Below are 25,485 nucleotides of genomic sequence, written 5' to 3' on the forward strand. Positions count from 1 at the left end.
ATCTCAGGGTTGTTGAGAAGCTTTGTGCAGAGCAATTTGTGTATTGATTTGGAGAAGCGTCCTCTATTGCAGAGCACTTGTATTTATAGCATTCATATTCTCTGCTTAGCATGGCTTGCTAATTTTGCAAAGTCCAACTGCAACTCAAACTCACGGAAAGAAAATTTATCCGTATCAGAGGGTTATCCTCCAGACTACTATATGTGCCTTCTCAAACAAAACAAAAGCCTGTCAAGGCTTATCTCATCATCATCAGAACTCCATCGATAACCTTGCTTTATCCCATTAAGACTCCCAATGCAACTATAAAGCCTTCTTTTTCCATGACGTCTGTCCAGGTGCAACCATACATGCAAAGTAAATTACAATTTAATTTCAATATCAGCTAATCACTTGAGATACCATCTTCCACCAAATACCACTTTGTATCAGGAGTCCTAATGATGCATGACTCACCTTGTATCATAATGTTATCCTTTAAATAATAATTAAAAATTATCTTAGCAAATCCAACAGTTTAAAATTCGCTCATTCAATGGTCTCGAATGCCTAGACCGATATTGTAAAATCAAGTCCAAACAAAATCATATGTGCAAAAAATTATTCAATTTAAAGATCGTTTAGCTATTTACATGCATAAAAAATGAACGATTCATCATATGAGGTTCTACTTGTTAATAAATTTGTTAATCAGTTTGACACAAATGACTAGCTAAATGATCTTCAAATTTTTTTGCGTATATAATCTTCAGATGATAATAAAAACATTAAACAGTTCTAATAATAATATTTGTATAATGAAAATACATTAATTATAACTGGAAGAGAAGTAAAATCGACCGTTGAACACAATCAGTATCCTTAAGGAAAATTCTGGAACAAAGTTATCACTTTATATGGGAACGTGCCATCAGTCATCTTCTAGCATGGTCAAAGAAAAGAAAGGAGACAAAACACTTTTTGTTAGTGGACAATTAATCAAAAATTATAATAGTAGATTCTAACGAAGTGGGCATCATATTCTAGAGAAATATTAATATAATCTGAATAAATAACCGCATATATGTTTAGGACATGCATTGCAACAGAATTAATGGTTTAGACCACACAATGACTCGGAAAAACAAAGAATTTTTCTTTTCTTTCCTAATAATCTAATAAACTTGCATTATTGAGCACCCTAGTAGGAAATAAACAGTTACCAGCCAAAATTATCAATAATTCCCAGAGCCACATCACAAATATGCTTCAATCCCTTCTCTCTTCTTGCAAGTTCAGGAGGATAAGCCAAACCTGGGTACCTTTTGAAAGCATTGTGGCAGGCATTTGGGTAGTCTGCTGCTGCAGTGATGTGCATGTAAGCATAATCATAAGACTCTGAACCTAAATCCTGCACTGAAGCTTGAAGGGCATCACCGACGTAGCCGTACTTGTCGGCACACTCCTTGAGGACCTTCTTCAAGTTTGTGTCATTGATGCTTGAGCTGACTACCTGAGAGGACAAGTACGATGAGGTGGCAGTTGCGTTTGCCATTCCAATCCCAACCATAATAACTGCCAACCCCTTTGTGTCTGCATTTATGCTTGTGGGAACAGATTTGAGGGATGAGACGCAAAGGCCATAGTACTTGGTGTTTTTGCATGTGTTCTGGATCAGGGTTGAGTCAGCTTGGATGAGAAAATTAGGGTTTTGGCGAGGAAATGCAACTGTGAGAAGAAAGAGCAAGAAAATAGTAGAAGAACTCATCTGAGAGGATTAATGTAATTTTCTTTAGCTCTAGATTTTGCTATGGAGGAAGAAAAAGGGGAGGAAAGTGTGCTTTAGAACTTAATGTCAGCCCCTATAAAAATCTGCACTCGACGAAGCTTCAGAAATCGAAGAGGCGCCTGCTTAGAAATCGAAGAGGCGTTTGCTTTCTCAAAAGCTGGGCTGCTCAGAGACCACGAGGGTCGATCTCAGAAATCGAAGAGGTGTTTGCTTTCTCAAAAGCTGGGCTGCTCAAAGACCACAAAGGCCGATCTCAGAAATCGAAGAGGCTTGCTTTCTCAAAAGCTGGGCTGCTCAGAGACCACGAGGGCCGATTTCAGAAATCGAAGAGGCACCTACTTTTCCAGCCTTGTCAGCACCTGCCACACGCACTCAGCTTTGCGGAAATTATGGGCATTCTGTCGAAGATTTCTGGCGAAGTAGAAAGCACATGAATCGTACTGTTCAATCACCCACTTCCCACTCGCAACAGTAGCTCATGGGTACCACAGATAACTTTGCCAAAGTTCTCTGACAAAGTTGAGACACGTGAAGCTTGCAGCTCCCACTACATCGCTCTGACCAAGAAGGGTAAAAGAATTGCAAAGAAACAACACTAACAAAGTTTAGACACATAAATTTTGAAGGTCTAGCTACCATATTATTACCCACAAGGGTAAAGGAACAGTACCACTGCTGGATAATTGGAAAGTCCCGGTGTGTCAACCCCTGTGCTTCGTGGCAAGGTAGACTAGCAAACATGCCCAACCTTTACTCACATTCGAGAAAACACTCCTAACAAGATTGCTTGCTCCAAAATCGAAGAGGCACCGCCCTCCGAATCTCGAGAGCCAGACTCCCAACATGATTACTTTCTCAAAAATCGAAGAGAGGGTAAAGGAACAGTACCACTGCTGGATAATTGGAAAGTCCCTGTGTGTCAACCTTTGTGCTTCGTGGCAAGGTAGACTAGCAAACATGCCCAACCTTTACTCACATTCAAGAAAACACTCCCAACAAGATTGCTTGCTCCAAAATCGAAGAGGCACCGCCCTCCGAATCTCGAGAGCCAGACTCCCAACATGATTACTTTCTCAAAATCGAAGAGAGGGTAAAGGAACAGTACCACTGCTGGATAATTGGAAAGTCCCTGTGTGTCAACCTCTGTGCTTCGTGGCAAGGTAGACTAGCAAACATGCCCAACCTTTACTCACATTCGAGAAAACACTCCCAACAAGATTGCTTGCTCCAAAATCGAAGAGGCACGGCCCTCCGAATCTCGAGAGCCAGACTCCCAACATGATTACTTTCTCAAAAATCGAAGAGACACCGCTCTCCGAATCTCGAGAGCCAGACCCCCAGCAGGATTGCTTTCTCAAAAATCGAAGAGGCATCGTTCTCCGAATCTCGAGAGCCAGACCCCCGACAGGTCTGTAATCTTCACACGCAACATCAGCTTTCCAGATACCACAAACCACTTTTTCAAAGTGCTCTGACAGAGTTAAAACATGTGAAGCTGGCAGCTCCCACTACCGTGCTATAACCAAGCAGGGTAAAGGAATAGCATTATTACTTGATGTTAGGGAGACTCCTATATATGTCGACTTCCATCCCTAACGGACAGGCAGACCTGCAAAAATGCTCAACCCTTTCTCTTATCTGAGAGGGCACTCCCAACAAAGCCTTTCGAAATATTCAGCTTTCTTTCCCCCCGATAATACCTCTGTAAACAAGCTATACTAGAGCAAGAATATCTCATATCATCAGGGTTAAAAGCAAGAGTATCCCATATCATGCTTTTTCCCTGTCTTTTCCTTTGGCCTTGTTCTTACCTGCAAGACAAGGAGAAAGAGAGCAATCAGTCAACACTTGGAATCAAGCTTCCAGCCAGGAACTGACTGCCTGGAACCCCTTACCTGATTACTTACCTGGCATTGCTCTCGAGTACTCATCTTCAACATCTTATGCTTCCAGGGAAGATACCGCATCTGCCTGAGGAACAGATAGGGCAAGTGAGAAGGATACAAGGAAGCATGTGGAGACAAGCGTAACAGCACACGTGCCGATACATCCACTACTCTATCAAAAGCAAAAGTATCCCATATCAGCAGGGTCGAACGTACTCTAGATGTGATGGACTTGTTTTGACCCTCAAATTCTTCAGTCGGCCTTATACTCTGGAGGAAACCAGAAAACCCTCCAGCCCAGTTCAAGAATAAGCCTGTGGAAAGTTACTTCTTTAAAAGCAAAAGTATCCCATATCATCTCTTCTCATTTTTCTTCTCTTTATCCTTCATGCTGCCTGCAAGATAGGGAGAATGTGAACAATCAGCCGGAGCTCTGATTGCTTACCTTGTCTGTCACCTCTTTCAGCAGATCCCCCAGCTCGGCGACTTGGGGGACTCCTACTACATGGTTTGTATCTCGCTTGACTAAGCATGAAACTACAAGTAAGCTTCAAGTGAAATTGATACATTACCTTGTGCATCTCCACCAGTTACAGATACCACCCCTGGATGGAGGAAGAGTACTTCCAGAGAAGATGTCATATCTACCTATGAGACAGATAAGGCAAGTCAAGACGATACCACACTCCGGTACTTAGAAGTTTCGTGGCTACGAGATCATTCTCCCACAATATTTCCTAATGTCATTTGTACTAAATCATTCACTTGTACTCACTAAAGGAGAGCTTGAACCTATGTACTTGTGTAAACCCTTCACAATTAATGAGAACTCCTCTATTCTGTGGACGTAGCCAATCTGGGTGAACCACGTACATCTTGTGTTTGCTTTCCTATCTCTATCCATTTATATACTTATCCACACTAATGACCGGAGCAATCTAGCGAAGATCACAAAAAGTGACCGTTTTCGCTACCTAGGATCTATCTTGCAAGAGAACGGAGAATTAGATGGAGATCTCAACCATAGAATACAAGCTGGATGGATGAAGTGTAAGAGTGCATCCGGCGTGTTGTGTGACCGTCGTAGGCCACTGAAGCTCAAGGGAAAATTTTATAGGACGGCAATAAGGCCAGCGATGTTGTATGGCACAGAATGTTGGGCGGTGAAGCATCAACGTACACAAAATGAGTGTAGCGGAGATGAGGATGCTTCGTGGGATGTATGGGCACACGAGAAAGGATAAGATTGGGAATTAGGATATCCGAGGTAAAGTAGGAGTAGCCAAAATTGAAGGAAATATGAGAGAAAATCGGTTCCGGTGGTTTGGACATGTGCAAAGAAGGCCTACTGACGCTCCGGTTCGAAAATGTGACTACGGGACAGAGGTTCGGGGCCGAAGGAGTAGAGGAAGACCTAGGAAAACTTTGGAAGAGACCCTAAGAAAAGACTTGAGTACTTGGATCTAACGGAGGACATGACACAAATGAGCGCAATGGCGTTCTAGGATTCATATAGCCGACCCCACTTAGTGGGAAAAGGCTTTGTTGTTGTTGTTGTTGTTACTTATTTTTCTATGGTTGCAAATTGCAATGTGAGAGGTCAGAGATGTATTGGGTGTTTTCACTTTGTGTGTCGAATGAGCTGTGTATATAATTAAAGAGGAAGGGGCACTATTTGGCAGGAGGCTATGAAACCATGCTATGCATTGAGGCCTTATTTGGCAGAAACATAAATGCCAAAACATGAGTCACGGATCACAGATGAACAACAGTTGAGGCTCTCAATCCAATCTTCTCTTTTGGTACCGTTTGATACATGAGAAAGGACGGAACGCAACGGGACAAGACGTTCCGTTTCACGTTTGGTACGTTAAAAACAGTAGAACCAGCTGTCTCATGGAATGTCTTTTGGCTGAATTTTCGTTCCACCTCATCCCTGAAAAGATTGGTTCCACTTCTATGAAACACAAAATTGCCCCTTATATTTTTCAATATTTACACCATCTAAAACAAACCCAAATCCATTCTCTGTTGCTGCCTTTCTTTTCCCAAAGCCTTCCTCATCATCCTCATCCTCTCCTATAGCCGCCGACTGCACCCAGCCAGCAGGCAGCAGCACGAAGCCACTTTCACCCGTAGCCTTCTCTCTCTTCCTCGCGCGCCCCCACCCTCCGCCGTCTCCTCTCTCCTTCTCCTCCCACCACTACCACCCGTCCCCACCGCCTCTCGTCCGCTGCATTGCATCCTTAGCAACTCCTCTCCCTCACCGCCATACGACATTTCACCGCCCCCCGAGGCCGCTTCATCCTTATCATGAAACCCTGGTGCAGAAGATCTATAAATCGATTCGCCGTCCAGGCGCCGCCTCCAAGGCTAGGGCTTACGCCGATGTCAACGTGATCCGAACCAAGGACTACTGGGACTACGAGTCCCTCACTGTCTAATGGGGGTAATAAACTGATGAAATTCTCTTGTTCTTGCTTGGATTGTGAGAAAATGGAGGAAAATCTGGTTTGGGCTGGTGGGAAAATTGAATTTTGATGGATAAATGCTTTTGCTTTTTTGAATTAATTGAGATTAATGTACAGGGAGCAGGGTGATTACGAGGTGGTGAAGAAGGTTGGGAGAGGAAAGTATAGTGAAGTGTTTGAAGGCGTTCACTGTACCGATAACGAAAAATGTATTATCAAGATTCTCAAACCTGTTAAAAAGAAGGTAAGTTCTGAATTACATTGCTTTTACCTTCTCATGTGAAAAAGATAGACATTTTGTTGTTCTTATCAGTTGGGTAATTCTATTTGTTTCATTCTTGTTATCATATATGCCGGACTTATATTTCATGTAATCGCGAATTCTGTACTTGTATACGGCTGGTGTTTTCATAGAATTAAGTTTCCTAGAGTGGTTAGTGTTCTTTCATTTGTTAGATACCTAATGAATGAGGATAGTGTGTTGGAAGAGTTTGAGTGAAATCCTATCATGATTTTTTTTCCTGAAGTGTCGGTGTTTGGTTCGAAATGCAGATTAAGAGGGAGATAAAAATACTGCAGAATCTCTGTGGGGGCTAAGTCAGAACGTGGACTCAATGGAGGGATTGCAAGAGAAATATATGATGAGTGGAGAGGAAGGAGGGCTTGAAAACTGGTTAAGATGGTAGTTGTTGTAATTGTCTTTTATTATTTGATGATAATTTGTTGAGATGATTGTTGTAATTGTTTTTAATTGTTTGAAGACTACTGAGACGTAGTCACGTAGACATGTATGGAAGCCTACTTCCGGAAAATAGAGACTCATAATTTTTACACTTATACTATACATATTGTTTGAATGTTGCCTCTTCACATCATTGATCCGATAAGCTTCAACCATGTTGAAGCTAATCATGGTATTGTTATACAAGAGAGAATTCATGGCATAACATATCTTCAATCATGTGCTAATGTAAGTCATGTGCTAATGTAAAAAATATATCATAGATAAGCATATATGTGTTCAAAAAACAAAATAATAATATGTTTTGTCCCGTCTCACTCATAAACATTGTACCAAACAACAGACGGAACAAGGGTAAATTAATCATTTAATATTTTAGTTCAATTCCATCCAACGGGTACCAAACATAGAACAGAATCTCCGTTCCGTCCTGTCCCATCTCATCCGCATACCAAACAGTACCTTTGAGTACTGAAATGATTTGGTTTTATACTGGGAATCTTGATGAAATGTTTTGGCCAATAAACAATGAAAAAAAGAGCTTGGAATTTTTTTGTGATCCAAAATAATTAATGTATTTTATTAAATTTTGGAAAGAGACCAAATTTTGTTTAACAATGGATCTCTGTCTCCTTATTTGTACTTTTTTTTTTGTACTCCTTTTTCTTCCTCGTTATTTTCGCTCTCCTCTCCGCATAGGCTCCTCCTCCTTTCCTCTCTCTCTTCCTTCCTACCTTTCCTTCTTCTTCTCTCTCCCCTCTTTCTTCTTCATCACTCTCTCTCATATTTCTTCTTCATACTTCTCTGTCTCCATAATCTTCTTCTTTTTCATATTGTTTCATATATTTATATGAAACAAATTTACCGTCATCATGACATTTTGTTTCAATAATACAATATCATCACCGCATGACATTTCAATTTTGGATGGAGACGTCATATGATGGTAAATCCATTTCTTGTAAATTATTCTCCTTCTAAAATTTTTCCTCATTTTGAATATTTATGGATGAGTCATGAGTGAGGGGGTTAGAGATATCTTTTATGTTAGTATATTTTGTGGAATTTTATATGAAGATTTAAAAGCTTAAAATGTGAAGGTTGATTATAATTGTAAGGCCATTTAGTAATACGGTATAGTAGTATTCTTCTCAATTTGTAAGTGAGAGATCTTAAGTCTAAATCTCTTGGATGGCTAATTCAATACCAAATTAGGTTGCCTATTATGAGCCTTAGCCGAATTTCCCCCCTCACCATAAAATATATCGTTGTACTAAAAAAAAATTATAATTGTAAGCTGATTGGTAATGGTGGAAACGTGCTCACTAGCTTCCTAAATAATATATTGAGACTCCTATCTCAACAAACTGGAACATCAGTCAAATGATCTTAATGTAGGAGAAGATTGACTTAACCGTGTTATTAAGCGATTCTGTTCATTTTAATACCAAAGATTTGGTTGGGACTGAGACCAAAACAAGACGGTTCAATTGAAGTTTACTGGTTAAGCGTTTTCAGTTAAGGTTTAGTGTGTAAAGTTTAAAACAATGTAATTAGAGAAGTCGGATTCTACGTATGGTAATTAAAATCCTAATCAGGGTTGAAATTAAAAGCGCTAATAATCATAGCATTTGTTGGTTATTGTACAGATTTTGACTTATTAATCATGAAAATAAAACGGATTAGCGCTTTTCCATTCTTTTTCTTTCTTTGACGAGTAATAATATACGATTATGATCGGATCAGAGACATTCATAGCATACGCATGGATTGTAGTCATTTAACCGCGATACTTTGTGGCGCTACGTACTCTGTTATTCGGCTATTCTTGAAACATTTTTATTCTGGTGGTTTTCGGCATCTCAAGCGCAATTGTCTTTCTCCAGTTACTCCTATTTTCTGTTTTCAATTATGCAACAGTCCGATTTATCAATGACAAAGGAAGCATGGTAATCCAAGACAAAAAGAGATGGCTTATACGAGCTTTAACTGAAGTCGACAGACAAGTGCTGCCAATTTCTCACCAAGTAGCATAACAGCCGTATATCTGACTCCAAATACCATCGCCTTCAATGATTCAATCATTTGAATTGACCACCTTACTAAGCATATCATCAAATACGCTACCCAACAGACCAAGAAGCAAAACAGCAGAAAGTTTGACAACATCCATCTTCTGAAATGGAATCGACCTGTCGTTGAACAGCTATAAATATCAACCTAGACTTGACACAACTGATCCAAGAACACCACAATGCAATAGACAACATAAAAGAGTATTTCAGTGCTAAACTCTAAACTTGCACCCATTTCCATAGAACAAGCATGGAGCATTTCTTACTGTCCTATAGACAACACGTCAGGTGAACAATCGGCTTTCAAGATTTAAGTTAATATTGCATTAATTCCAACTAATTTAATCAATAAATTTCCCAAACAAAGCTGCAGATGTTTTAGATTTTTTTCTGTACACTCTTCTTAACTGTTGCTAATGATTGCTTCCAAAATGTACGTCCCAGTCTCAAAATGCTTCACTGTGAAATGTCTATACCAGCTAAGCCACTGTTTCAGTGCTTATAGAACACTAATTCTCGGCTACAATTGTTTTTGATAGCTTCCTCCAATTTCTCAATACGGTCAAAATCAACTTGGTAAGTAACCATGGTGATACCATCTTTACCGGTCTCATAATCTTGCTTGATGTCTTCAACGTGAAAAGATTGTAGCTGTAAACATCGCATCATAATATCAGATATGGAGACACTTCAAAAATTTGACCATCTAAATGCAAAAGGGAGAGTTATCATAGTGCATCCAAACCAGCTCACCTGATGGTATAGAATGCCCAAAAGATCAAAGGGAACCTCGACCCCCATTCTTACCTGGATGAGAGAAGGGATAAGATCATATAATTAAACGTTCTAATGATACAGAAAATGAAATTATTTATGGGGCAAAAATAATACGGACTTAACTCAAATTAATTGAAACTTATTCAGACATTTGTGAGCTTTGGTCCCAAGGTTTTGAAGTGAAAGTCTACTGAGTCCCAAATATGAGGCAAAGGAATAAAACCCACATTCATTTTATGATACTGATAGAGTAGATTGCGACCAAGAATGGACGAGTATAGGGAAGTTCTTTCCTTTCCCGGTCCCGTTGCTTTCTGAAGCAGTAATTAAACAGGACATCTTGCATAAAAGAAAAAGGAGCTAATACCTTTGATTTCACAAGACAAGTTGGGGCATTTTTCAAGCATTCAGAGGCAACTCCTCCGTAAGCCCTGACGAGTCCTCCAGTTCCCAATTTAATACCACCAAAATATCTATAAAAATAAAATCAAATACAACAATCAATGCATAGAGCAGTAGCAATAAGCGTAAAGCAGACAACAGAGAACAAAGTGCACACTTTTAAGAATAAATTTGTAAAACAAACGGAAGCGAATGCATTTCATTGAAGAAAGAAATGCAGTTACCTGATGACAACCACCATAACTCTGTCAATTCCTGAAGATTCAATAGCAGAATGGATTGGTTTTCCGGCCGTTCCGGAAGGTTCACCGTCATCATTAGACCGGAATTGATCTCCAACCTGATCGGTACCTGATTTGATTAATTAAAAAAACAATACAAACAGATTACCAAATAACAAGCAAAAGAAAAAGAAATGGACGATTTCAAAACCCAAACCCTAACCTTGTACGCCCAACAATTGTGAGTAGCGCGTTGCTCTCGTACCTAAACCACCAAAACTTCATTTGCCACGGTTTTTCCTTTTGTGATGAAATCAAAGAACAAAAGTAGAATTAGCGTACCTGGGATAGGAACGATTGAGCGGATTGTTCGTCGGAGATGGGACCAGCGACGGCGATGAATTTGCTCTTCTTGATCTCTTTTTCGAATCTCACTATCTCCTTGATGCCCGTATACGCGCCGCCTCCACCACTCCTGTTGCTATTGCTGCTGGTTGCGGCGGCGGTGGTGACCATGGCTTTATTGGCTCCGGTGGCGACGCAGCAGCCTACTCCTGCAATTGAAACCAAGATTCGAATGCCTTGGTGGAGCTTGGTCGGCGCTACCTTCTGGTAGTATTTCTGGAAACTGAGATTGAAATTACGTGGCGTTATCGCTGCTACTGGCATTTGTCTCACACAAAACCCAAACACCGCTTTCTTCTTGTGCTAATGTGTATTGGACCTTCTGGGTTGTGATGGAAACCATTAACGCACGGTGTCGTTTCGCTTGGCGCCTAATCTTTTCCTTCCTTTATCTTCATGACCATGTTCTATTGGTTCGTTTATTTTTTCGAATTATCTCAGACTGAATTAGTTTGAGTAAACTGTCGGTTTACCTCCTGAACTTTCACTTCACTTTCGATTTCCCCCCTGAACTTTTCCATTGGAAAATTAAGGACTCAAACTAATTTTTTTAGCCAATTTGCCCCCTACCGTTAGTTTTTCATATATTCCATCCATATTTCCGTTAAGTGAGATCATGTCACAACATATGAGGGTAGTTAAGTTATTTCACTCTTAAAAATGATTAAAAAACTGAAAATAATAAAAAAAACAAAACTTTCCCTCTATTTTTTCCCGCTAATTCCTATCCTCGATTTTATTTTTCCCTCTCATTCCTATGCATGAGAAATGACATATGGTGTTATTGTCTACCATTTTTATTTTCTCTAACAAATTAATAATTTGACAAATGCTAATGGTGCTATTGTCTCCAAAGCAGTGCATTAATATAAGAAAACCTAGTCTTTTTTATGGACATGTTTCTTATATTAATGCACTGCTTTGGAGACAATAACACCATGAGCATTTGTCAAATTATTAATTTGTTAGAGAAAATAAAAATGGTAGTACATGCTTCAAAAAAAAGATTAACTTAGCTACTTATGAAGACAATAACACCATATGTTATTTCTCATGCATAGGAATGAGAGGGAAAATTAAAATTGAGGATAGGAATTAGCGGGAAAAAATAGAGGAAAAATTATTATTATTATTTATTTTCAGTTTTTAATCATTTTTAAATTGAAATGACTTAACTATCCTCACATGTTATGCACATGGTCTCACTTAACGGAAATATGGATGGAATATATGAAAAACTAACAGTAAGGGGCAAATTGGCTAAAAAAATTAGTTTGAGTCCTTAATTTTCCAATAGAAAAGTTCAGGGGGGAAATCGAAAGTGAGGTGAAAGTTCAGGGGGTAAACCGACAGTTTACCCAATTAGTTTTAAGAACTAAGCTGGATTAGATTAGAATAGATTAAATTGGACTTAATGAAGCATTTGGTGTAGTCTCCGACTAAAAGTAGATAACAATATTTTTTTTCTGGAGAAAAAACTCTCTCCGTCTCTCCCTTTTCTTTGGTCAAACTATCTCTCCTCCTTTTTCTCCATCTCTTTCATTTTCCTTTCCATCCAACTCCTCCTCCCCCACCCTCTCAACCTTTTCATTTCCTCTCACAGCTTCATAATCGATTGTATATCTTCATAATTGACACCATTTTCCTATGTAATTGGCTCGAAGGTGAAAGATAAAAAAAAGTTTGCGATCAGGGATTTTTATGTTTTCTGGGGTTTATGCTCCACATCAATCTCATCGTTGATTCAAGCTCATCCCACAATTTCTTTTTTTGTTTGGGTTCAAATTTTTCTGGATTTTCTGGTTGTTGGAAGTGAGGAAGAAGGAGATGGGAGGGGCAAAGTGGAGCAGAGATAGCAAAAGACCTGTCTTTGCCGTCGTTCGGGTCGACCCAAGTGCCAAAAAGGCGCTAGGTTTGCGGGATGATGGAGATTCGCGACAACCGTTTCTTGTTTGGTCATTGGAGAAGAAGGGTTAATGCTACTCATCCGGGTCACTGTTCTGATCCAATTCTGTGATTGCTTTGATCACAAGGAAGGAGGCGAAAATGCAAATGGGAAAAAGTAGTTTTAGTATGGGAATGTAATAAGTTGGGATTTAGTAGTATTTTAGTAAGTTGAGAGGATAGTTTTAATATGTTTTGTTTGTATTGTTGAGTTAGCACTCACTTGCTTGGTGAGTTTGTTATAACCTTTCGATTTTGGAGGCAACGATTATGAATGAAAAATATTGAAATTCCTTCTTCTCTCTCTCTTTCTCTGTGTAACTTCCATTGCCATAGGTTAACGTCGAACCCATATTCTGAGTGCTAACATTGGTATCACCCAATTTCTCTTGGTTCGCTTCCTGTGTGTATGCCCCGCCGACCCGTTATTGCTCACGCGACACCCATGGATGCTCATGTTTCAGCTCTGGAGGCCCTCATTACCTCTATCCACTCCGTCGTTGCTGAGGCGGTGAACTCGTATGTTTAGACTACCGTCTCCGAGGTCCTGGAGTCCAAACTACCTGTCCATTTGGATAATTATCTTTCGATGTATTTCGGGCAGTTTCACCGTGAACTCTCATTTTGCCTAGAGGGTGAGAGCTCTTCCGCTGTGATTTTCCCTGATCCATTCCCACCGCATGAGCTAGATCTGATTCAACTACCACGAAGTCTGAATTAGACTACGGGAGGTTATACTCTTCTCCAATCTTGGACTCCCTGTGTGGATTTCCCTCATTTCCTTGACGGTGATGATCTGTTAGCCTGGATCTACAAGGTCGACCAGTTATTCTTGTTCTACAACACGCAGGACAATCACCGAGTCCTAATGACCTCATTCCACCTTGAGGAGGAAACGATGCCATGGTTCAAATGGATGGACTATGCGCACACCATACCACGATGTGAGGATTTCACCAGAGCATTTTATCAAGAATTTGGTCCATTTAAATTTGGTGAAAATGCTAAATTGTTGTTCAAGCTCCGCCAAACAGGTACACTAAAAGATTATATAGCTAATTTCATGAGGTTAGCTAATCGAACTAGTGATTTAGGTCCGATTCACCTGAAGAGCTGTTTCTTGGGAGGCCTTAAACGTAAATTGAAATTCGATGTGAAACTTCTTAAGCCTGAAATTATGCACGGTGCTATAGTTATAGCAGTGCAATTGGATACCAAGATTTTTTAGAAGAGGTCTAATATAGCTACCATGAACCCTAAGCCTCAACCTATAGGGACTAATCCTCACATTGTACCTAGAACAGGAGCCTTGCCTATTAAGAAATTAAGTCTCGTTGAGATTCAACTAAAGCGAGAGAAGGGAATGTTGATTTTGCTCAGATAAATGGACTAAGGGTCACAAATGTGGTCTTAAACAGTTACTTGTGATTGATGAACTTGATCCTGGACTGTTTGAGGAATGTGTTGGTGAACCTAACCCTGAGTTACAATCCATGGAATTGAGTGAGTATGCCTTTTATGGTACTAGTGCTAGGCAATCTGTTTACATAATGAAGGTTAATGGCTCGGTGAATGGAAAATCTGTTAGGATTTTGTTGGACTCTGGTAATTCCCACAATTTCATAGATTCAAAGCTTTTAAGGCAGTGGGGCAACTAGCTCATTCTACTCAATTTTTTGAAGTTATGATTGCAGATAGGGGAAAGGTGAAAAGTTCTGGCTATTGTAGGTCTTCTTCTCTGTCTTTGGGAGGGTATGAGTGTGAAGTGGACCTTTATTCCCTTCCTCTATGAGGATGTAATGTTATATTGGGGGTTCAATGGTCTTCTACAATCAGCATTGTCCTTTGGGATTTCCAATTGTTGACAATGGAGTTCACAAAGAATCGGCAGCGTTATAAGTTGTATCATAATCCTCATGTGGAACCACTTATTCATGAAGTGTCCCTCCACCACTTGGATATTCAACTCACACTTGGGTCTCTTTCTGTATTCTATTGAAGATCCAAATGGAGAAATAAGTGATTTAGTACCATCTCAACTACAAGATTTGCAACTTCTCATTGTAGACTTTGAAGACTTGTTTGGGTTACCCTCTCAGCTACCCTCTTCAAAGATGCATGATCATCATATTCCATTGGTGCCTGGTGCTAAACCTCCCAACATGCCTTATCATTATGGTCTATTGCAAAAGACTGAAATCGAGAAGGCTATCCAAGAATTGCTTGCTGCAGGGCTCATTCAACCAAGTCACATCCCCTTTTCATTTCATGTCCTTTTAGTGAAGAAAAATGAAGGAACCTGGTCCGTGTGTATTGATTATAGAGAACTCAATACATTGACAATCAAGTATAAATATCATATTCCTTTGATCGATGACCTACTTGATGAGCTTTATGGTGCTACCTATTTCTCTAAGCTTGATCTTAGATCTGGATACCACCGTATTCTAATGCACCCTGATAATGTGCCTAAAACAACTTTCAGGACTCATGAAGGTCACTATGAGTTCTTAGTGATGCTTTTCGGCCTTACTAATGCTCCTGCAACCTTTCAGAGCTTGATGAATGACACGTGTTGGCCTTACTTCAGAAAATTTGTGTTGGTCTTCTTTGATGATTTGCTTATAAAAGTTGGGAGGAACATATGCAACATCTCAATACTGTTTTCCATATTTTGTAACTCAACTAACTATATCTCAAGAAATCTAAATGTTATATGGGCCAAAGAAGAGTTAAATATTTGGGGCATATAGTCTCTAGTAATGGGGTTGAAGTTGATCTAGCTAAATTACAAGCAATCAAGGAATGGCCTAAACCATAGACAGTCAAGCAATTAAGGGGGTTCCTTGGATTGATAGGTTACTACAGTAAGTTCATACCTGGCTATAGTACTATCTGTCAACCCTTGTATAACCTCACAAAGAATGATGGATTTCAATGGAATTGTGAAGCCACTGCAGCTTTTGAAAAGTTCAAGCTTACCATGGCCTTTTCACAAGTGTTAGCCCTACAAACTTCACTAAAACTTTTGAGATTGAGTGTGATGCCTCAGGAGAGGGAATAGGTGTTGTGCTACAACAAGATAAGAGGCCAATTGCATTTGCTAGCCAGACTTTAGGACCAAGAAACCAAGCCTTGTTTGCCTATGAGAGGGAGTTAATTGCAATTGTTTATACAGTTAAAAAATGGCAGAATTATCTCCAAGGCAGGCACTTTGTGATCAAGATTGACCACCATAGTCTCAAATACTTCTTAAGTTAAAGAGCCAACACCCCTTCCAACAAAAGTGGGTCTCCAAGCTCTTAGGGTTCAATTATGAGATATACTAGAAGGCTAGACATGAGAATATGGTAGCAAATGCCTTGTCCAGAATGCATGAAGTTTCTGAAGGATTTATTTTGAAAAACATGTTCATTTGAGCAACATCATATAGCATGCAATTAACAATTAAAGGCGGAATCATGCTTGCATGCACTCAAAAACAAAACATTACCATGAAATTCAAAGCCTAGTAGATTGGTGAACCAATAATCAACTCAAAACAAAGTGAGTTGAAATTATTACCTTTGTAGATTCCTCTTTGCATAAGCAAAGGCTAATCACCCAAAGAGATAGGGCCTTCATTCCTTGCTTCTTAGATCCATGGATTTGGATGGAAAAATAGGTTTCTCCAAGTTCCCAAAATAGGGAACCTCTAAGTCTTTTCACCAAGGTTTGATTGTAGAAGAAATGAGTGACCTTGGAGTAGTAGGATTGCTAGATGTACCCTCCAAGGTGTTGGCCTCTTTAGAGAGAAAATGGAGAGACAATTCTCACCAATTTTCCCCCAAAATAAACCCTTTTAACACTTTATGAATATTTGGCTATAAAATCATTTATATAGTCACTTCTTTAAGTGACCTAAACAACCAAAACCCTAATTCATTTCATCATGGCCGGCCATTTAGGGGATTTTGGGCTTTTGGGCTTTAATGAATCTTCATTCATTAAATTGTCATACAACTTAAGTTAATGGGCTTGACGTTCGAAGCCCATTGGGCCTTAAGGTCCAAAACTATCCCGAAGTCTTTAACGAACTTATTCGTTTGATTAATTAACATATTAATTAATCCTTGCCATAATTAAATGATTAAACCATTTAATCATTCTTACTCATTTCCGTTTAATCTTCAATCTCCACCTTTTATGGTGTGCGATCCATTAGGTTCCTTTTAGCGAGGTAGTGGGCGATTAAAACCATTTTACATCGATTGTGAATTGAAACTATTTTCAATTCTCCCTTTAGTGATTACACACGTTTAGGGCTTCCACAAACCATGAGTGACACCTAGCAGCATATCATGGTTACCCAAGCTAATCAGAAGAGGATAGAGAACCTATTCAGTTTGGGATTACAAATGCAATACGGTCCTTCTCTAATCTAATACTCTTGACCACATTGTTTGGTATGATAGTTTATTTATTCATGTCTACTATCCAATGTGATTCGTGTGCTTATATGATTTCCTTGAATGTGATTTGGAACGCATTCCCTAATCTCATTCATACTCTGGCCAGAGATTCCAAATCATATCATAGAGTATTCTCCCTCAACTGTTTGAAGGTTAGAGATCCCTTGTTGCGCATTCACTTGTCTCCATAGCTAAGTGGCTTAACCCCAACGATGCCGTGGACACCCCGAGGGGGTGACTTTGACATAATCAAAGATCAAGGACTTAACCACAAGACAACTGTGATGCCTCAGGTCAAAGGACTACTTTGCATTATCCCAACCATGAGTTCTCATGTGACATGGAATATAAGAACTCTTCGTTGATCACGTTCAGTGAACTCATTCTCTATTGAGCACCTACCGTACTTGTCTTGATGTCACACACACCAATAACTAGAGACTAATCACTCTCCCTGAGAGAAGACATAGTACGTACTGATCTTAACGGACTGTCAACGCCCAATTGGCAATCCTATGATCAGGAACGTTTAGGATGTGTCTACGAAAGAATGGTCTCATGAATCTAACTTTATTAGATTACATTCTCCCAATCACATATTCCTTGGACTTTATCGTTTAAGCATATAACATTTATATGAGACGGCTCAAACAATAATTTATGCCCTTTATATGTTAAACTGGATTAGTTTAACATGTGAAATGTCCGTAAAGTATCATCACATGATTGGCTTTAGGGCACATTTCCAACAGTTTCTACAAGTGAGGACTTGAGTACCATTTCCTTATTGAAGTATTTTTCTATCTCTTATCCCTATGAAGGTTGGTTAGATGACATTCAAATGTACAATGAGCATGATGAGTGGGTTATTCAGAGAACTTGAGAAGTGTTTGGATAGTAGGAATTCTACCACTGGTAGCTCTCTACTTGCCAAATTCTCTTTTGTGACTGGTTTTTTTGTGATACAAGCGAAGAATAGTATTGAGTTCAGATTCTAAATGGAAAAGTAGGCTCTTGGCTGAGTTCCACTCCACTTTTGCTGGTGGTCATCAAAGGGTTTTGAAAAGCTATCATAAGTTGGAGAACCAATTTTATTGGCAGGGCATGAAGAGAGATGTTAAGCAATTTATCTCTAATTGCCACATTTGCCAACAAAATAAGTATGAAACCACTTATCCAGCAGGTTTATTGCAGCCTCTAACCATTCCCACTAAAGTCTGAAATGATATAAGCATGGACTTTATAGTTGGATTACCTCTTTGCAAAGGTAAATCAGTGATCATGGTGCTTTATGATCGTTTATCCAAGTATGCACACTTTGTGGCACTCTCTCATCCTTACAGTGCTGTTGGTATTGCCCAGTTGTTTGTGGACCATATCTTTAAGTTGCATGGTATGCCTTAGACTATAGTGAGTGACAGAGACCCCATCTTCTTGAGTGTCTTTTGGAGAAAATTTTTCACATTGCAGAATTCTAAACTGTGTATGAGTTCAGGGTATCACCCCCAAAGTGATGGCTAAACTGAGGTGCTCAATATGTGCCTAAAGACTTATCTCATATGCTTTTTGGGGAGGGGCAACCTCGAAACTGGGTTAAGTGGCTTGCTTGGGCAGAATGGTGTTTCAACACCTCCTACCACATAGCTTCTAAAACTACTTCTTTTGAACTGGTCTACGGCTATCTACCTCCCCATTTGGCAACCTATGAGTTGGGAACTACTCGAGTTGATTCAGTTGAACAAAGTTTAATTGACAGGGATAAAAAGCTAACTGTGCTTAAATCCAACCTGAAATTAGCTTAGAATCGCATAAAGGTACAGGTTGACAAAAAACGATTCGAAAGGCAATTTGGAGTTAGTGAATTGGTCTACTTCAAGTTGGTCCCTTATCAGTTACAATCATTGGCACCACATCGTTATCATAAGCTGCAACCTAGATACTATGGTCCTTACGAAGTGCTTGAGAAAATTGGAGAAGTGGCTTATAAACTTAAACAACTGGTGAGCATCAAAATTCACCTAGTGTTCCATGTGAGTTTCCTTAAGAAGCAAGTGGGAACTGAAGTTGCAGTGTAGCCAATGTTACCTCACCCTTTGGAAGATGGGTTAGCACAGTATGTACCTGAAGGAATTATATCTCAGAGGGTTTATGAGAAGGGCAAGTCAGCTGGAGTCCAATTGTTAATGCAATGGCCTGGCAAGGAAGCAACTGAGGCTACTTGGGAAGACTTTGATGAGTTCCATTCAAGATTCCCAGATTTTGGTTCTTGAAGGGGAGGGCATTGTTATGATCCAATTATGTGATTGCCTTGATCACAAGGAATAAGACGAAAATGCAAATGGGACAAAGTAGTTTTAGTATGGGAATGTAATAAGTTGGGATTTAGTAGTATTTTAGTAAGTTTAGGGGATATTTTTAACATGTTTTGTCTGTATTGTTGAGTCAGCACTCACATGCTTGGTGTGTTTGTTATAACCTCTCGATTTTGGAGGCAACAGTCATGAATGAAAAATATTGAAATTCCCTATTCTTTCTCTCCCTCCCTATCTCTCTCTCTCTCTCTCTCTCTCTCTCTCTCTCTCTCTCTCTCTCTCCCTTTCTCTTTCTTTGTGTAACTTCCATTGCCATAGGTTAAGGTCGAACTCAGATTCTGGGTGATAGCAATCACGGGACGCTACTTGCAAACGAAGGAGACGGGACTAGCAATCTTTTTGTTTTGGGGGGGCCACACTAAGACCTCATAGTGAGGGATTTAGTCGAGGCAAGTCCTCCTTTGTCCCATTAAACTTAGTCCCGCCAGTGAACAAACACGAATTGCACTAATTTTTAATCCAAACCAGTCTAGTGAAAGCTAAAGAAGGTAGACAAACACCCCCTTAGTCTCTTTATCATTGTCAAAAGATCATTTTAGAAAATGTTATTTGATTTTGAGATTATTTAATCATTTTTTATAAATCAACCAAGCTGACCGTTTCTCATGAGCATATTACTATTTAATATAATTGTCAATTTGTTCCACACATATAAAAGTTTTCATATAAATAAAAACTGAGAATTATTATTAGTACTCTAAAAATATCATTTTGCACTATTCATAAGTGTATATATTTTTTAAATATAAAAAGTTTGGAGTATAAAATAAGAATTTTGGATTGCTAATAATAATTCCCTAAATAAATTATAAATAATCTTTAAATAAAGATAAAGTAGAAAAATTATAAATTTATAAATAAGAATTTTGGATTTACTAATAATAAATAATAATTCCCTAAAAAATTCATAAATTTATAAATGAGAATTTTGAATTTTGGATTACTTCCATCACTTCTGTCAAAATTGGATTACTTCCATCACTTCTGCAGAATTTTCAATTTTGGATTACTTCCACCACCTCCCTTCTCCGTCTTTGCTTGCCCTTCTCCACGCTCTAGATCTCTTTTCCACATTAGTCGCCACCTCACAAGACTCACCAACAAAAATGATTACCCATATTTGTTCGACAATAATTGTGAAACAAAAAATGGTAAGTATTTTGTTTTGATATCATGAGGACAAGGTAATTAAGGAAATAAGGCCTCGTTTGGCAGCTTGGACTGTACTGACTATTTCAGTCGGATAGGATAAATAGTCATCATATAGTACTGACTAATTAGTCGGGCACTTGGTGAATGTCGGATTAATAACCGTATTATTTATACTGTGTTTGGTACTTGTTAACAATATTTTTAAATTGATAATCAAAAAATAATAATTACAAATGTGTTTTTAAAAATAAAAGTTCACAATCCAAAATAAAAAAAACAAAAAAAAAACAAAAAGCAAATAAAAAAACCATCAATTCTTTCGTCACCATCATCGTCTTCCTTTTCTTTCATCCACCAACCAATCAAATTTGCAGAAGCAAATCTCCAAATTATTGATCGGAGCTTGCTCACCCAGCAAGTAGAAAGTCCATGTCCATGTCCATGCTTTACAAGGGAGTCAGTGCAGCCAAAAACACAGGTGAAATAAAAAAAACCCAGTTTTGAGTTTTTAATCCATTGAAACCAAAACCCAGATGAAATCTTTTCTAGTTTTGAGTTTAATCATTGAACATCATCAAAATCAAATAACAATTAAGCCAAAAATCCAGATAATGTCTCTCCACAACATGAACGGTGTGACTTGGATTCGATTTGCCACCTCTTGTTTTCCATTCAAAATCTGCTTGATGGTAATCGGAGGTGGGGATGGAGAAAGAGGGAGAGAAGGAATACCTTAGTTGAGAAGGAGTTCCTGATACGTAGAAGCAGATGTCAAGATGGTTGGAGCAGTTGTTTTTGCTTTAGCGTGAAGTTCGTGAACCCGACTAAATAATACCAAGGTATTGGATGGGATAAGCTAGCGGGCATAAGGGGTATAAAAATGGTGGGGCCGGATTAATAATCCGGTGCTTATTTAGTCCAAAATTCACCAAACACCTGTTTCGTATTATATAGTACAATTCGGTGTCTTATACGATGTGCCAAACGAGGCCTAATTTATTTTAAAGTAGAAAATTGGTGATTAATGACCACTTGCTCCTTAATCACTATGAAATGTCGCTTTGGCCGAGTGGTTAAGGCGTGTGCTTGCTAAGCATATGGGGTTTCCCCGCGAGAGTTCAAACCTCTCAGGCGACGTTATTATTTTTTTGTTAAATTCTATATATTATATCTTTTTTTGTTGTGAAATATAGTATGAATGCCACACATATAATTGTATAGTTTTGTGAAAATCTACAAACCAAGCAAGAAAAATTATGACTTTTAAAAGGAAAATGAACCAATATCGAACAGCCTTGCACTTAAGGCAGTGCATTGTGGTACAGCCAGGGAACCAGCTGCGCCTCCGGAGCGCAAAATGTTGCAGCCTAAAACTCCACAACGGCAGTCCCTTTGGAAGCTATAGCCACAAGCCTCAAGATTTCCTACATTCTTCCATATGTGATGAATGAAGAAGAATGAGAGCAAGACGAGGAGCAGTAGCTAGTAGAAGGCCCTGAAACCCTAAAATTTCGGGGACCAACATTGACCGAAGCTGAGCTAATCTTATCTGGCACCGAGGACGTGTCCAGGGGAAAGAAACCCTAGGATGGTGTTTTTGCTATACATAGATCTAACGGTGGTGGAGGTGGCGGTACCGGAACCGGTTAGGTGGTATAGAGAGGAAATTGGGAAAGCCAAAAAGGGAATTTGAGTGATGGTAGTGGTGGGACTGGGAGAGGAAGCATCTGGTGGATATGGGTGGTGGAGGAAGGAGGAAGAGGATGAGAAAGAGAGAGAGGGATGGATTGGGGGAATGGATGGGAATAGTACGTCGGAACCAAGAGTGGAGTGTTGGTGGCAACTATTGGTTTATTATTTTTAAAAGAGTAATGCTAGCGAGACTAAATTTGGAGACTAAATTTGTAAACTAAATGATATGTTATCAATAGAAATAAGCACGTTTATCAACGCTTAAGTAATAAACCAATCATCAACCACCATATCTTTTAGTTTCCAAAATTTTGTCTATAAATTTAGTCTCTTTAGCATTAGCCTTTCTAAAATTGTCAGTCATTCTCCCCTTCTTGTCTTGTCTTGGTTAATGCGGATTTTACCGCATGGATTCATTATGGAGGCATAATTTCCATTATGTCTTTTTATTTTTCGACCACATAAATTTCATTAGACGAGGGATTGCTCAATACCAAGGTCTAAAATATCGATATTATCCCGATATTTCCATCGAAATATTTGTTTTTTTGAACTACCGATATTTCTGATATCATCGATATTTTAGACCTTGATATGAACTCTATGTGGTACTAAGTCACTCATGTATCTTACCATGCAATGTATAAAGTGTAAAATATTGTACTAATTCATTATATATAAATGATTATGGTGTGTTTAAACTTCTTTCATTAATTACTACATATTTTCTACACTCACAATGTTTGCCAGCTCGTTATATAATCAACTTAAATCAGTTAAATCCATCATGCAATGCATTTCCTTCCAATTTTTTGTGATAAACTAAAAGATAATTGACTAAATAAACATTCTGCAAAGTTTTAATAAAAAATTTCAAGTTTTTCTTACAATTTCCGTGGTTTTTATTCAATTTTTATCGATATCGATAATATTCCAATATTTCCATCGAAATTTCCGTGTTTTTGAACTATTGATATTTCCGATATCATCGATATTTTAGACCTTGCTCAATACACATTACATCACACAACTCTATAAAAATTTGGACGACCCATAAGTCCATTCAACAAAAAGACAAAAAATGAAAAAGAGAACCCTAATCCTTATCCCATAAAAGGAAAATGCAGCTATTGCCGTCGCCACTACCACCACCTCGCTAGCAGCCATAAGGTACGTAGCTACCCTAAGAAAATCAACTCCATGAATTCAACGAAGGGATTGATACATAAAAATTACAACCTGCAACAAAAAAATAGCTCTAACCAAATTTCGTCACCAAAACTGCTGCACTGGAAGAGAACCACCATATTCAAGCCACATTAACATACCCTTGCAAAATGAACCAAAATCACAAACAGCTAACAAGGAGATGGTAAGGGGACATCTAAAATACCCTCGCTTTGGGCTAAGCAGCAACATGCTTGGTCCTGATATTGAAATCTGGCGAGGGGTAGTACGGGGAAGATTGAGATCTGGTGGTCAAAGCAAGTTTGTGGCTCGTAGCTTTGAGCAAAGATTGTGGGATGAGTAGCATGTGAAAAGGGGAGCTTATGAAGAAAATGGAAGATGATGGGTGTTGGGGGTTGAAGAAGGGCAATTGCAGGGTGAGATTCTAAAGAGGGAAGGGGAAATAATAAGAAATTTACATTTGGATATGTTAAAAGATTTTTAATTTTTTATCTCTTCAAAATTGTATCAACTCAAGTAGGTTCGTCATTTTCCGACAAGCCTCGGCAACAAGGCTTGATATATCTCGCCAGCTCACGGCATTTCTCAGCAAGCCTTTACCAATCATGCACAACCTGTACTTCTAAAATGACCTCGTCAAAACAATGTCATTTTGGGGTCTTGATAATATGTATTTTTCTCCTATCATCTCAGCTCGAGTCTCCAATTCACCCCACCCCCTCCTCCCCAAAATAGTGTGGGATGTTCACACATTATTTAAGTTTTTCTGACGCCTCTTTTTATTTTGGTTACAGAATTTAATAAATCAAACGATAACAACTAACATAAATAAGTAATGGTGTGTGGGAAATCAAAAGAAGTATGTGTTTTATCATTTCCCACAAAAAAATTCCTCCAATCTTCTCCAAAGCTCTTAATTCTATAGGTTGATGTAATCACTTGTTTCTTTAAGAAATATAAACAAGAAGGTGAAGAACACATAACTATAGAGCATGCATTAATTCGATGCAAGTGTTCCACCATCCACCTGGGCCTTTTTGAATGAACGTTGTATAGCTCCGCCTTTAGTTTCCAAAGTTGAAGCCCTCTAATTTTGACACCTCCTAAAACTAAGATGGATGAAGAAAGTGGTGAGAAAGAGTGACAACTGAGTATATTGTTGCTCTAGAGAGAGGGTGACCAACTATTAGGGTAGTGATGGTGGAGTTATGTTTCCCCTCTAGGTTTATGCTCGTGTTTGCATGTCTTTGCAACGACAAATTCCAACTCTCTGGTTTCTCTCTACAATGAGACTCACCTTGTTTTGCATGTGAGGATAAGTAATAATAATCTAGTTGTATTCCTCTATACTTGTAAGTAAAATATCTTAGGTTCGATTCTCGCTAAAGGCAAATTTGAACAATATTATTATGACTCGCCCTATGTGAAGTTTAGTCCACTTCCTCACCTCTTTAGTGAGCGATAATATCGTTTGTTAAAAAAAATAATAATGAAAAGCCTTGAACTTACTTGATGACTTGTCTAGTTTCTCTTTTTTGGGCACTCATGACTCTTCCAACACACACCATCACTTAATAATTAAATTCGGTAATTTATAACAAAATTCAATCCCCCCGTCCCTCCTTCGAACCTAATTTCTCAAGGTAATACTGGGACACGTGTTCGGCAGTTAGAGCCCCCATGACCATAAAGGCCAATTTGTCTTTTGAGTGGGAATCCTAGTCCAGTAAATATGATCCCATTGATTTTTTAAAAGCCATATGAATGTTTGAATTAATTTCCCAAATGCGACCTCTAAACTCGGAAAACATCCTCGCAGGATCCTTCTAGGGATCCTAAAGATTCCGTAATTCGGACTGTGATCATTTTTTGTAAGATGCTATTCATATTTAATTTTAAATTTTAAATTTTAAAATAATTTTTAACTGCACGATATACG

At 38.7% G+C, this 25,485-nt stretch overlaps 2 protein-coding genes, 1 long non-coding RNA gene, 1 other non-coding gene and 1 pseudogene across 6 annotated transcripts; 3 read left to right on the forward strand and 2 right to left on the reverse strand.

The window, feature by feature from the left end:
- Positions 1–709: 709 nt before the first annotated feature.
- LOC126603603 (cell wall / vacuolar inhibitor of fructosidase 2-like) lies at positions 710–2,196 on the reverse strand. 3 transcript variants are annotated; one of them, XM_050270519.1, is made up of 2 exons: positions 1,302–2,196; positions 710–918 (listed from the first exon to the last, which is right to left on the reverse strand). In XM_050270519.1, the coding sequence occupies exons 1-2, from the start codon at positions 1,745–1,747 to the stop codon at positions 915–917; spliced, it is 450 nt and encodes a 149-aa protein (XP_050126476.1). In that variant the 5' UTR covers positions 1,748–2,196; the 3' UTR covers positions 710–914. The 3 variants fall into 3 exon arrangements, with proteins under 3 accessions (XP_050126476.1, XP_050126475.1, XP_050126474.1); XM_050270518.1 differs by having other exon boundaries at positions 710–921; XM_050270517.1 differs by lacking the exon at positions 710–918 and having other exon boundaries at positions 1,021–2,194.
- Positions 2,197–2,613: 417 nt separating this feature from the next.
- LOC126603605 (uncharacterized) lies at positions 2,614–3,439 on the forward strand. Its single transcript, XR_007616305.1, has 2 exons — positions 2,614–2,711; positions 2,929–3,439. It is a non-coding gene; the product is annotated as an uncharacterized LOC126603605 (long non-coding RNA).
- A 2,031-nt stretch (positions 3,440–5,470) lies between these two features.
- LOC126602915 (uncharacterized) lies at positions 5,471–6,982 on the forward strand (annotated as a pseudogene).
- Positions 6,983–9,243: 2,261 nt separating this feature from the next.
- Positions 9,244–11,124, reverse strand: LOC126603602 (uncharacterized). Its single transcript, XM_050270516.1, has 6 exons — positions 10,685–11,124; positions 10,566–10,607; positions 10,346–10,461; positions 10,087–10,192; positions 9,696–9,749; positions 9,244–9,593 (listed from the first exon to the last, which is right to left on the reverse strand). The coding sequence occupies exons 1-6, from the start codon at positions 11,009–11,011 to the stop codon at positions 9,435–9,437; spliced, it is 804 nt and encodes a 267-aa protein (XP_050126473.1). The 5' UTR covers positions 11,012–11,124; the 3' UTR covers positions 9,244–9,434.
- A 10,597-nt stretch (positions 11,125–21,721) lies between these two features.
- Positions 21,722–21,803, forward strand: TRNAS-GCU (transfer RNA serine (anticodon GCU)). Its single transcript has one exon. It is a non-coding gene; the product is annotated as a tRNA-Ser (tRNA).
- The last annotated feature ends 3,682 nt before the right edge of the window (positions 21,804–25,485 follow it).

Source organism: Malus sylvestris, chromosome 15 (genome assembly GCF_916048215.2).
Source record: "Malus sylvestris chromosome 15, drMalSylv7.2, whole genome shotgun sequence".
Classification (NCBI taxonomy): domain Eukaryota; kingdom Viridiplantae; phylum Streptophyta; class Magnoliopsida; order Rosales; family Rosaceae; genus Malus; species Malus sylvestris.

Coding starts and splice junctions, on each gene's coding strand:
- LOC126603603 (XM_050270517.1), bottom strand. CDS start 1,747: ATGAGTTCTTCTACTATTTTCTTGCTCTTTCTTCTCACAGTTGCATTT.
- LOC126603602 (XM_050270516.1), bottom strand. CDS start 11,011: ATGCCAGTAGCAGCGATAACGCCACGTAATTTCAATCTCAGTTTCCAG. Junction 10,608..10,684: donor CTCAATCGTTCCTATCCCAG/GTACGCTAATTC, acceptor TTGGTGGTTTAG/GTACGAGAGCAACGCGCTAC. Junction 10,462..10,565: donor ACAATTGTTGGGCGTACAAG/GTTAGGGTTTGG, acceptor GGTACCGATCAG/GTTGGAGATCAATTCCGGTC.